Source organism: Aplidium turbinatum, chromosome 6 (assembly GCF_918807975.1).
Source record: "Aplidium turbinatum chromosome 6, kaAplTurb1.1, whole genome shotgun sequence".
Classification (NCBI taxonomy): Eukaryota; Metazoa; Chordata; class Ascidiacea; order Aplousobranchia; family Polyclinidae; genus Aplidium; species Aplidium turbinatum.
In genome coordinates, this window is record NC_137477.1 from 7,611,088 (window position 1) to 7,623,659 (window position 12,572).

The window sequence follows — 12,572 nt, forward strand, 5'->3', positions numbered from 1 at the left end:
TGACAATCTCACCATTTGAAAGGGTGTCCCAAGCAAAATTCAAAAACTCAATTTTAAGAGCCACCCTAATGTACAGTTGTACACGCAAAGTGAAATCATGCAAGACTCTACTGATGACTTTGAATCGTTTTTGTAATTTTAAAAAAAATATGATTCATGATTTCATGCCAGCACCAAATGTTTCCGCTTATATGTTGGGTGCACCTTGCAAGGGGAAGAGTGTAATTGCCCCTCTCCTAAATTGTAAGGTTATTTTGAATGTGTAGCAGTTTTTTGCTTTTTAGGACCTCAACCAATATTTCACACTCTTTTTAAGAGTGCAATACTTCTTAGTTCAAGAATATTTTGAAGAGCCTTTTCTTAGCCAAACATATTTTTGTTCTGGCTATGCTCTCTGCATCCTACGAGGTAAAACGTGTTTTGTGCTGTTAATTCGTCCATTTAATAACATCAAGTATGTGATGATAACTTGTTTTTAGTACTTGATAGTCGTGCTTTGTTGGCTTTTTTTTGGCTTTTCTCAAAAGATATTTGGCTTTTTTATTTTTATTTTGGCTGGACTTTCAGTCAAGTTTGGCTTTTTTTTGCAATTTTGATCTGGCAACCCTGTACTGAAGTGCTTCGTACCAACAACGTTCGCAATAAAGCTCGAGACATAATAAACATGGTGGCAGCGTAAGATTCTTGAACTCAGCCGTAGCGTCAGCAAATCGAAGACATACAGATAGAAGTGGCACTAAGGTTAAATTGAACCAGCGTCATAGACAGACAAGATGTCAGATCGCCAACATAGACTGCCCCCACCACTTGATCCACTGGACAGCAACCTTGCCGAGTCCTATCACCAATGGCGTGAAATGGTGGATATCTATTTGCTGACGACCAAAGCATATAATGATGACAACAAGGTGCAGACAGCAATCGTTAAAGAATGCGCAGGCTGGAGCATGATCCAGGAAATGAGACATTTTGAATATACCGCAGAAGAGAGCAAAGACGATCCGAAAATATTGCTGGAAAAACTTGAAAAATATTGCAGCCCAAAACAGAACGATGTTATCTCCACATTGAGGTTTTACAAAGTAGAATATAAAGAACCCTTTGACGCATTCCTGACAGAATTGAAAGCAAAAGCCGAACACTGCAAATTTCCAGACAGAAACAGAGCTTTGCGAGACAAAATCATACTGTCTGTTCCGACGGCGCTGCAAGAGAAGCTTTCATGCGAAGCGACACTCACGCTTGACAAAACAATACAAATCTGCCGAGCCCGTGAAGCATCGCACAAACAATTGCAAGAATTGCAAACAAAGCCTGCTGAGCCCATACACAAGGTTGTACAACACCATTCCAACAAGGCAACACAGAGACGCTTTTCACGCTATGAGAAAAGCGCTGAATGTGACTTTTGTGGCCAAAACCATCCCCGCAACAGAAGCATGTGCCCAGCGTATGGAAAAACGTGTTCCACTTGCGGGAAAAGAAATCATTTTTCAGTAAAATGCCGAAGCCGCCTACACCAGGTCCACAACATGGAGCCAAGCGTGCACTCAGAAGAAGAAGACGCATATTTGTGTGCTATACAAGGAAGTGAGAAACGAGGACTAACTGCACTACTCAATATAAATGAACAGGAAGTTCGTTTCCAGCTAGACACCGGAGCTGACGTCAACACCATATGCAAGCGCTTTGTAAAAAGAGGTCAGATAACTCCGACTACACAAACATTGACGATGTGGAATAGAACTACAGTCAAACTAGCAGGTACGGCCCTACTCGATGTTATCAATCCGAGAACTAAGGAAACCTACTGTGTTAAATTCACTGTTGTAGATAATAACTTGAACTGTCTTCTAGGATTATCCACAGTTAAAAACTTGAATTTGATTTCGATTAATGATGATGCTTTTATCGCCAATATAAGTAACACAAAACTGGGTTACATCGGTTGTGCGTATTTAACAGTAGACCCAAGGGTAAAACCTAGAATCCTACCCTGTCGCAATGTGCCAGTCGCGCTCAAAGAGAAAGTCAAACTCGAACTCAAATTGCTGGTAGAGCAAGGCGTAGGGGAGACCGGGGCTAGTTGTAACATTTTTTGAATTATTTATTATATGTCTGTAAAAACAAGTCTGAACGAATTTTTTGGAGATTAGTTGTATAAGTAGACTATTTACGCATATTATTGCACCTAAGGCCCTGTGATATGTATTAAGGATTTTGAGAAAATTGGCCTAGAAAAACTTTAATCGGGCGTTACAACTTGCCCCGGATCTGGGGCAAGTTGTAATACAGGCAGGGGCAAGTTGTAACAGAATATTTTTGCTGCTAATAAATAGCAAACACTTTACTGAACATTCACTTTTGCTCAAGAAAGGTTTATTCACTCCTCAAAGTCAGAAAATGTTCACCAGAAGGTACACACTGAAGCAAAACTGCACACAATGTAATAGGCATTACAAAAATTCAAATTTTTTCTTTACTCCTAACAAAAGTGACAATAATACTTTGGCAATCCCTCGGTACATTAAGAATGCGACCAACCATGGCACTTTTCACACCTGACCCAGTTTTCTCCCGGTCTACTGTTCGAATACGCTTCGGAGCACACCAAACAATAGCCTACCATTCGGTTTTCTTCGAGCAGCCTTGTTTCTTTTCAAAAGTAAGCTTTCGCTTCTTTGTGTGCTTAGATTTGGAAGCATGTTGCTCTTCTTCAAGCTTCTCTTTTTCCGGTGTGTCTGTCAAGATTGCAGACTGCTTAGTTTTATGTTTCTTTGCCCCAACTTTTGTAGGTGCAGCCTTAGGCAATCCTCCCATTACTTGGATAGGAGAAAACACTGCTGAACAAGCACTCAAAGAAACAGAAGGACTCGGTGTTTCACTTGAACGAAGAGAAGTAGAAGGTGTTGCAACTGAAGGTTGATCAGTGGTCACAGCGGTAAACCATAATCTCTTCATGGGAAAATTGTAACATAAGATTCCCGAATCCGTTCGTCTGTATGTAATGACCGAAAGAGAAACACTCTTCTGAAACGTCTATTCAAATTGTATTTCTGTAAAATTAGCCCGCGGCTATCGAAAATGAAGCGCAACACGGTACGCCACTAAAACCTGTCACTACAGAACAAACTACTTAAATAAAGACGGAATTTTTGTCCAGCTAGCAAGCACTAAGCAAACAGTTAAATGTGCGACTAACTCTCAAGCAACCATTTCACGAATGACCAGAATAGATATCAATATCTCAAACTCACGTACGCAGTACTGTGACGTAATAGTGAAAGACATTGTCACGCAATTCAAACAGGTGTTCAAAGGTGGTGATGCCATGTTTCATGTTTAAACAGGTTTGACACAAGTCTTACGAACGATGGTGCAATTTTGGCTCATTTTTAGGAAAAATTCCATGACGTAATACGCTAAGATTCAGTAGACCTGAACGGTTTTTATATGACGTTTGATTAGGTGAACCATTGTCGGGAACAATCAGTAGAAACATCCTCACTTGGAGTAGACATAGGCCTACAGGTGTTCAATGTTTTTTCTTACAATCAGCAAGCTATCTTAGGTAGGCAAGTTAAATTTACCTTTAACTTTCTTTACCAGTCTGTACAAAGTCACATGGCATATGTTGTAGGCTAATCTTTGGCAATTTTTCGAATAGGCTCATTTCCAGTGATGGCTTCCTCAGCAGCACGTTTTAATACAGCAGGTGGAATCTTGCCACGTTCACTTTTTTTTATAATTACGCATAATTGTAACAGTTACCAAGTAATCTAGTTCATTTAATGCCAAAGAACATAACACAGCTCTTGTTACATCTTGCTCCAATAACAGTTAGCCATAAACTGTTCGATATTTCACCAATAAAATGCCACATATTTTTGGTCATCTTTAATTTTTTAAATACCTAAGTAAATGGTTATATCAAAAAAAAAAAGACCTGCCCTCTAGCTTACTTTTTCTTGTCATAGTAACTACAAGTTTATTTTTCTAAAATTTTACTTTCAGTAGGCAAAAAATGCTTTTCGTTATAACTCAACTGTACGGAGAGATATTGAAACGAGGGTTTCTCTGGAACTTAGCTACAATACACTTGATAGAGGGCGCAAATGAGAAATATATTTTTCTGTTTAGTTGGGGAGAAAATGATAGTGTTACAACTTACCCCTGTTACTTTTAGCCCCGGTCTCCCCTACTATCCCCCGTTGATGAACCAACGGACTGGGTTAGTCAAATGGCAATAGTAAAAAAACCAAATGGGGATTTACGTATCTGCATCGATCCCCAGCCACTAAACACAGCATTAAAAAGAGAACACTATAAATTGCCAACGCTTGACGATATCTTACCTTCCTTAACAAATGCCAAAATATTCTCAAAGGTCGATGTAAAACACGCCTATTGGCATATCGAACTAAATGAAGAAGCGAGCAAACTAACAACAATGATCACGCCGCATGGTCGCTATCGGTGGAATAGACTTCCATTCGGTCTCAAAGTAAGCAGCGAAATTTTTCAAAAAAGATTAATAGAGGCGTTGCAAAACCTAAACGGTGTCTTCGCTGTCGCAGATGACATCATTGTTGTTGGTTGTGGGCCAAATGAAAACCAGGCCATCAATAACCATAACGATAACCTGAGAGCTTTGCGACAGCGCTGCAAAAATATACCAATTTTGCTCAATGATCAAAAGGCGATCATTAAGAAAACGGAAATCACGTTTATGGGCCACAAGGTAACGAAAAACGGGATCCAAGCCGATCCATCAAAGATAGAAGCAATAAGAAACATGCCTTCACCCACAGATATATCTGGCGTAAAACGATTCTGCGGCATGATTCAGTATCTATCGAGGTTCATGCCAAATCTGGCAAACGACCTCGAGCCCGTACGAAGACTGACCCAAAAAACGTAGAGTGGGAATGGAGTGAGGAGTGTGAGCAGGCAATACAAAAGGTTAAAAAGAAAATCTAGCAACCCCTAATACTGGCCTATTTTGACGCGCAAAAGCCAGTGATTCTACAGGTGGACAGCAGCAAGGATGGACTTGGTGCTGTTCTCTTGCAGGACGATCAACCTGTCGAATATGCATCTCGCGCCCTCACAAAATCTGAGCGAAATTGGGCACAAATAGAGAAAGAGACATTAGCAGTCGTATTTGGTCTGGAGCGATTTGACCAATACACCTATGGCCGACAAATCACAATACACAACGACCACAAACCCATCGAAACTATACTTAAAAAACCACTAAGCCAGGCCCCCAAACGGATACAGAGCCTGCTGATGCGCATGAATAGATACGATGTTGATTTCAAATACATGCCTGGAGCCAGCCTTGTCATTGCCGACACCCTAAGTAGAGCCTTCCCTGAACTTAACGACTCAGAGAACCAACCAAATCACATAATGAACTTAAACGTCCTAGAGGACATACCAGACGAACGTCTAATTGCAGTAAAACAGGCTATGCAAAGCGATGACGAAGCAAAAACACTGTTGAGGATCATAACAGAAGGTTGGCCAGCTACCAAAACCACACATGAAAACCACATGAAACCACATGAAACCACTTATGCTTTTCATTTACAATCTCTTATTACCACTAAAGTTTTGATTTAGGGCCTAAGAATTCATAGGTGTCAGGCTTAAAATATCGTCTCAATAGCCCTGGTAATATCAATGGCGACGATGACCATTTTTTGGGTGTTTACTGTTTTTCAAGAAGCTTTAACCCTATCTGTAGAGACACAGGATTTTATGAGGACGCCCCACTCTAGTAGTGAAATATTTCTCAGAAGGAAATATAACTTATGCTGGAAATGTGAAATTTCTTAACTTTTAGTTTTTATTCTTTGCAATTTTCTAAACCTACACTGGTCATTTTTCTACCTTCCTGTCCTTCGTAATAAGTATTTCGTCTCACGTGGCTAGACATTTTTGTGCAATGCTAGTTATATATAGCCTATGTTAATATTAGTGCAATATAAATGTTAGTACAATTACTTTGAAACGTAAAAACGCCCAAAAATGCCTTACATTTATGAGCAAACTTAATATTTTGTTTGGTTTAGCATTAGCCTACTCCATGCTACAATTAAAAATTTTAATTTTTGTAGCTTTTTTCGAGAAATTAGAATAAAACCAACTTTCTGACGTTTATTCATCTCAAACACTTTATTTCAATAAATTGTTGGGTAAAAATTTAATTTCTATAGCCTACCGGTACGCACAATTCACATTGTACTTATATTATCTTGTAAAATATCTATTATCTTGCTATAATCTATATTAGGCTATTATCTTGTAAAATATTTTAGCTCTTTGATTTTCATAGCTCCCGTTATTGGCGATTAATTAGCACGGGGCTAAGATAACCCGTGACGTAGGCTACTTTCCGCGTACGAAAACAACTCGCAGCCTACCAAGATAGGGTTAAGCACAAACTAGGTTGCAGTTTGCTGTTCATATCGTATCAAAATAACCTGATGTGATATGGTGTAAAAATTCACGGTATCAAGCATGTGTTTGCAGCTTTCTGAAAAATGTGAACACTCAAACAAATGGTCACAGTACGCCATTGATTTCCACACAGTACAGTAGACCTACACGAAGAAATCTAGGATTTGGATCCGGCTTCTATCCAACAAATGAGATCCAGATCTGATCCGGATCCTGTACTGTACCTTTTGGAGAAGATGAAGAAAATAGTCTATAATAGATCTTTTGTCCTCGGAGGACATTTAAAAGTGCCTAAATGGCCCCCTTTTCTCATTTTAATTTATTAAGAAATGCTGAGACCTACATATGCAATATGCATAGCCTACCATTCTTCTTCTTTAAAAGAAAAAAGAATAGGTTAGACCTAAGTTAGCTAATTATGTTTAATCAGCTGTGTCCTTTTTTTATGAATTCCCTCCATTTTGTTCCTTTTTTGTTTTTACTAGTAGCCTACTTTCGGCATTCTTTTCATTCCCGTAATTGCTTGATATTGTCAACATTTCTCATGTCTTTTCTTTTTGTTCGTTCGCCAGTCAACATTAAATTTTCCCATGAGTTACTTCACTTAGGCCTACTGCTTGCTATGTTTCCGTCATATCGCAACTTTCTCAGGTTAATGTTGTTAAATTAGATTCCAGTTATCGTCTATCTGTTGGGTAACAAATTCATTTTTTTCCATCCAGCTGATACGTAGGAGGTCTCCTGTGACACCATATTTCAAAACCATTTAAAGTCGTGTTTTATGCAAGTCCAAATTTAACATCTGTATTCTGTATGTCTCAGTGGCAATTAGGAATACGAGAGTTCGCAGCAGACTTCTGTTCCACAACGTTGTCAGTGATGTAGAAACAGAGGTTAATTGTTAAATACACAAAATGAAGATTACCGCACTACTACAATTTTGCGAGTGAAAAGTAACAAATAAAATTATGGTGATTCCTTGAAGTGGTTCAAAAAAGTACGTTTTTGAGTCATCAGAGTCAAGAAATGATGATATGAACGCAGTTTGTAGCTTATCAAAAAATCTATTCAAGTGCACAACCAAACAACTTGAACAGCTGTGCACAACGCAGCAAGTTGTGCATCAAATAATGGATAAATATAGAAAAAGGTTCATACGAAATAACAATGTAAAACGGAAAAATTAAGACTGGTATAGTACAAAATGACAGAATTAAGTTTTAACAGTGGTTTCCTCATGCTGAAAAAAAGCTTTCCATAATTAATATTGGTTACTTTTTTTAGGAAAAAAATTATGATTAACATGTTCTTTTCCAGTAAGGTCTGTTGGATAACATGCCTCGTTGAACATCCTTTGTATTTTACTGTCAACCTGGCAACTCTAGAGCTGTCTGCGATCTGCAAAGCTGCCGACTCACGCAAGATTGCCAGTTCCGCGGTTTTTCCGCGGAATTGGGCTAGTTGTGTTTCTGAGTTGCAGGAAAAACTCAGCAGTCGCGGGTTAAATTTTTTGGGCTATTTTTGGTATGGTTTCAGGATAGTTTCTTAGATTGCGTATGGTTTCATCGTTTTTCATTAAAAGTGGTGGGCTACTTTTCATGACGTCATAAGAAAAACTAATTTCATGCAAAGTTTTCTTCTGTGTGATTGATTGATTGAATCTTTATCCTCGGACTGGGAAAGCTTCTTGCAGAGCTTAATCCTGGCAGTTTTGCATACTTGTAGAGGCTTTGAATCACTGACACAGGCCCGGTCACCGAGATTGACAGAGTGAAGTTTCTGATTGTTGAAATCTTGTTGCCGGGGAACTATTCCATCCATTAAATGCCGCTGAATGGAGAGCAGTCCTTAACGTGCGTTGCTCAAGCGCACACCCCGAGAGTCGAACCAGCGCCGCTTGATTTTGAAGCTTCTTTGTTCCAGAAGTGACGTGCTAACCAATTGAGCTATCGGGCGGACAAATTATGCGGCGTGATAAATTATTTTGGCGCATAACGAGAAATTACATCTTCATTGATCAGTATTTAATGCTCAGGCACGTTTATAAATTAAGTCTACACCAGGTTCACAAAAAGTGAGGTGAGATTGTGGCTGTTTTGCAACATGTTTTCAAGTTTTGTCATAGTAGCTGGCGAATAATGTTTTAAATAAGATACTTTTTTTAAGTTAAAGTTGTGTAGAAGACAATGCGTGGTATGTAAAAGTGTTCAAATATCTTTGGTCAAAATTATAACAAGCAAATTGTGATGATGTATTTGAGTGCTTTAGCCTTTTGGAAGTCGAGAAATCATCATCATAATCCATCGTCGGTTTGTTCCCCACTAGTGGGGGTGGCCGATTGTTTCCGTGCAGCAATTGTTTTAATCCCTTTTCTCCATTTCACCTTGTCCCTTGCATCTTGCACCCTGTCCCTTGCATCAAGAAACAAAGATAGAATTAAGCTATCCAACTTTATGTTTTCTGTGATTAGCCAATGCCAATCATGCTCAGAATCATTCAATTGAGGTGAATAGATAGAGCAAGTAGCTTAGAAGAAGAATAAAGGGAGCTGGTATACAAGTCCCCCCCACCCCCCTTGGCAACTCATGACAAAGAGGAATTGACCAAAACATGTGGATTGAAGTGTGTGAACAGTAAAGCAAAGATAAAGTAGTTTCACCCTATATGTTTAGTTGAGTCCTGTCTTTGTCATGAGTTACCAAGGGGGGGAGGGGGGGGACTTTTATACCAGCTCCGAATAAAGATGTGAAATATCTTGCAAGCTTGTTGCAAAGTCATAATGTTAAAATATAAATTTTCAATGCTTTGTCAAACTGTGCTATTATTTTATTGTGAACTTATTTCTAGAAAAAAAATATTACATTGGATTGCGTGGTACTTCCACATTAAGATGGGAAGACTTGGAATTGGCATCAGCTGGTGTATTGGCTTTTGCTACGGGTGAACCGAGTGGTGGTGAATGTATTACTCTTGATGCAACTGCAGCATCTGCAACTTCCAGCTGGAGATCAACATCATGCACCACTTTAGCAAAAACATTATGCACAACATCACCTGGTAAAATATCTAGAAAATCATTTTTGGTTTTGGCCGAAATCTAGAAAGTAATTGATTTTTGTCATCCTAAGTAGCTAAATAACTATTTTAGCTTTGAAATTTGTTTTGCATGCATCACATAAGCAATAGGGTATCTTTACTAATTATATCAACAGTATGGTCATTTTATTTTTGTTGTTTGATGCAAGTAGCTGTAAATTGCATCATTTTATGCCAAGTAAGGTGGGTCAGAGATTTTATTAAACTATGAAGTGGTTGTTTTGAAATCTTGCATAAAAAGAACTGATATTCAACTTGTGAAGGAGTTGATTAAAAATTAAGCTTTTTAGTAAAATTGAATATTTCACAATGCGTTGAAATCATGTTTTTGTATCTTCAATTAGCATACCGGTGCATAAAATGAGATTTTTTACTGAACATGTAAATTTTGTAATGTGTCTTGTTCCTTTGATGACTGTAGGTGGACTGAGTTACCATGGAACTTCTAAAAGGATTATATACCAACTTTATTTCTAAATTATTTATTGCTATGCAGTGTCTGTATATTGTGTTGATTTTAAGCAAAATAATTTTTACAAAGTATGTTAAAAATTTGATGCCTCCAATTGTTTTGAGACCAGTTTTAGCATATTTGCAGGCCTTTATCAAAAATAATGATGAAAATATAAAATAATAGAGCTCTTTTATGACTTTTTGGTTTTGTTGCGAGATAGGCCTTACAAGTTCTTAACTCTTTATTTATCAAACACGTTTTACGTAATTTGTTATGTTTATTTTAAAAAGGTCGCTCAAAATGCATTCCTTAAGCATTATCCGTAATTTTTTTAAATTATGTTTGAAACTACTTTATACCAGTTTTGTGTAAGCAAAACATAATGTTACTGACAGTGGCTTAATTTTCAGAAGAACCTGTTAAATTCCGCTCAATGTACTACATTTTTGTTGAAACTCAATTGTCGTTTCAAAGCGCTGAGCAGAATTGTAATGCCCGAAATGGAAATCTTGCAACGATACAAGATCCTATGTTGCATGCATTTTTATATTCTGCTGCAGAGACTATAGGTAAGACAAATTTAAAGTTATGTTGCATTTTGTTGCTATTAGTAACCAAAAATATCAGGCAAACTTTTTACCTGAGTCCTAGAACGTTTAGTGTGCAAATATTTTCCAAGGTCAAAGTCAAGTTTTCATGCTGTAAGCTTTGGCCTGCTTACGGGCGGATCTATTTATTTCTTACTCCCAATAATGCAGCAAGCATGCAAGTGATGTACTGTTTTCCTTTATTTATTCAGGTTAATCAATTCATTTTAATCTTTAATTCATTAAAGTGCCTCTGACAGGTAAATAAATTCGCTAAATTTACCTAAGATACCAAAAAGATGACACTAACACACTTCCCTGACCAGCAAATCGTAAAAAATATCAACAGGCTACTAAGTTACACGCTTGCAAACTTTCGTTGACATCGGCGAACCTGGCACTCATTCAATTGCGAAAGTAAAAACGGCAACACCGCTGTGACGTCACAGTAAGCGGGAAGGATACATTCTTTCTCTGTGATGACTTGGTAAAGTATGGTACGGCTACTGCAAAACGTGAATGTGTGGGGCTCTGTTGGTCTAAAGCATGTGCAAATTTTGTTTTTGTTTGTTTGTTTGTTTATCTTTATCCTGCATTGCGGGAAAGCGGACTTGAGCGCTATGCATTGGTGTACGCCTTCCGACGTACACCTGACCCATGCTGCAGCCGACTGCAATGTCTGTTTCCGGTTGTCTACTATACTTATGACTTAAATTTGGTACTACCCATTACTCGAAATCGATCACTGGGTAGAGGCAATTATCGTAAAGTTTCTTGCCTAGAGAAACAACAGCAAGTGCGGGTGGCTGGAGTCGAACATGCAGGCTTTCGACTGTGAGCCCAACGCGCTAACCACTCGCCATTGCTGCCGACTGCTGCCGAAATTAAGAATTACCGAAATGAAAAAGTGAACTTATTATTACTATCAAGTTTCGATCAAATAGGTTGAGTTTACTTTTATCAAACAGCATCTCAATTCAATTGAAATTGCAGTTTCATAGTAGGGGTGGGCAAATAATGGCATTTTGATAATAGTATTTCCAGGACCCAATTTTTTCATGGCCATTTTTCTCTCTGAATAAGAATCCGATGAGTTCTTTTGTCTATGACGTCATTTTAGGTTGGTTCAGCGGCAATTTTCAAAATGGCCGCTGAAAAATTGATATTTTCCATCAATCAGATGAAGATTTGATCATATGAGTCATGTAATATGTCTAAATATAGGTTGCTTGGGGCGTAGATTCTAAAAATTAACTCAGTTTTGCGATTCACTGCATTGCTGGGGCGATATCATCTGAAAGTACGAAAAAAAAACGCTTTTTACATGAAAAATTAAAATTTTTTGGTGTGTTTCACCATCTAACAGAAAATAATCACACGAATATCTCATTGACAATCATTCCCGGATAATTACACATGCCAGTTCACATAATTCTGCTCAAAAGAGAGTCCACAGTCGTCGTAATGTTGGATACTGGCTTTAGTACATTTTTAATGAAGGACTTCAGTTCTTCTGCACCAAATTTTTCAACCCGGTATCGTCCGTCAGCTGCCTTAACTCGTCTCGTTTGTCGAATTTCGGGTGCTATAGTTAGTCGAAGATGGCTAACTTCGGCTAAAAGTTGTTTTCCACTCAAACATTCCAATAAATCAAGCGATGTACCTATAACTGGACCGCCATGCAACTTGCACAAGTCGATCTGACGTAAGGTCTTCAGTGTCTTCTTGTTCTTTAGATCTGCTTTTTTAATCAGTGAAAGTTTTTTTGTTGCCTCGACAGTAGTCAGAAAGTCCGATTCCAGTTTTTTCACGCTGTTGACTTCTTCTGAGCATCTTGCCCATTTCCAGCGTGCTTTCTTTTCCAATACAGATTTTTGTTCAAAGCTAGAGTCCACCAGTAAGCCATTTGTGAAAACCACATTTTTCCGCGAGGGTGTAGTAGCCCAACAGACGTACTCCCACCTGTA

General features: G+C 38.3%; 2 protein-coding genes across 2 annotated transcripts in view; both read left to right on the plus strand.

The window, feature by feature from the left end:
* Positions 1-773: 773 nt before the first annotated feature.
* Positions 774-5,628, plus strand: LOC145772368 (uncharacterized). Its single transcript, XM_082584246.1, has 4 exons — positions 774-1,764; positions 2,796-2,899; positions 4,187-4,894; positions 5,032-5,628. The coding sequence occupies exons 1-4, from the start codon at positions 774-776 to the stop codon at positions 5,626-5,628; spliced, it is 2,400 nt and encodes a 799-aa protein (XP_082440372.1).
* A 3,761-nt stretch (positions 5,629-9,389) lies between these two features.
* Positions 9,390-12,572, plus strand: part of LOC145772369 (uncharacterized) — a 63,059-nt gene continuing 59,876 nt past the window's right edge. The window contains exons 1-2 of the mRNA XM_082584247.1: positions 9,390-9,525; positions 10,429-10,587. Of these exons, the coding sequence (XP_082440373.1) occupies positions 10,452-10,587 (136 nt within the window). The 5' untranslated portion in view covers positions 9,390-9,525; positions 10,429-10,451. The remainder of the gene's footprint in view (positions 9,526-10,428; positions 10,588-12,572) is intronic.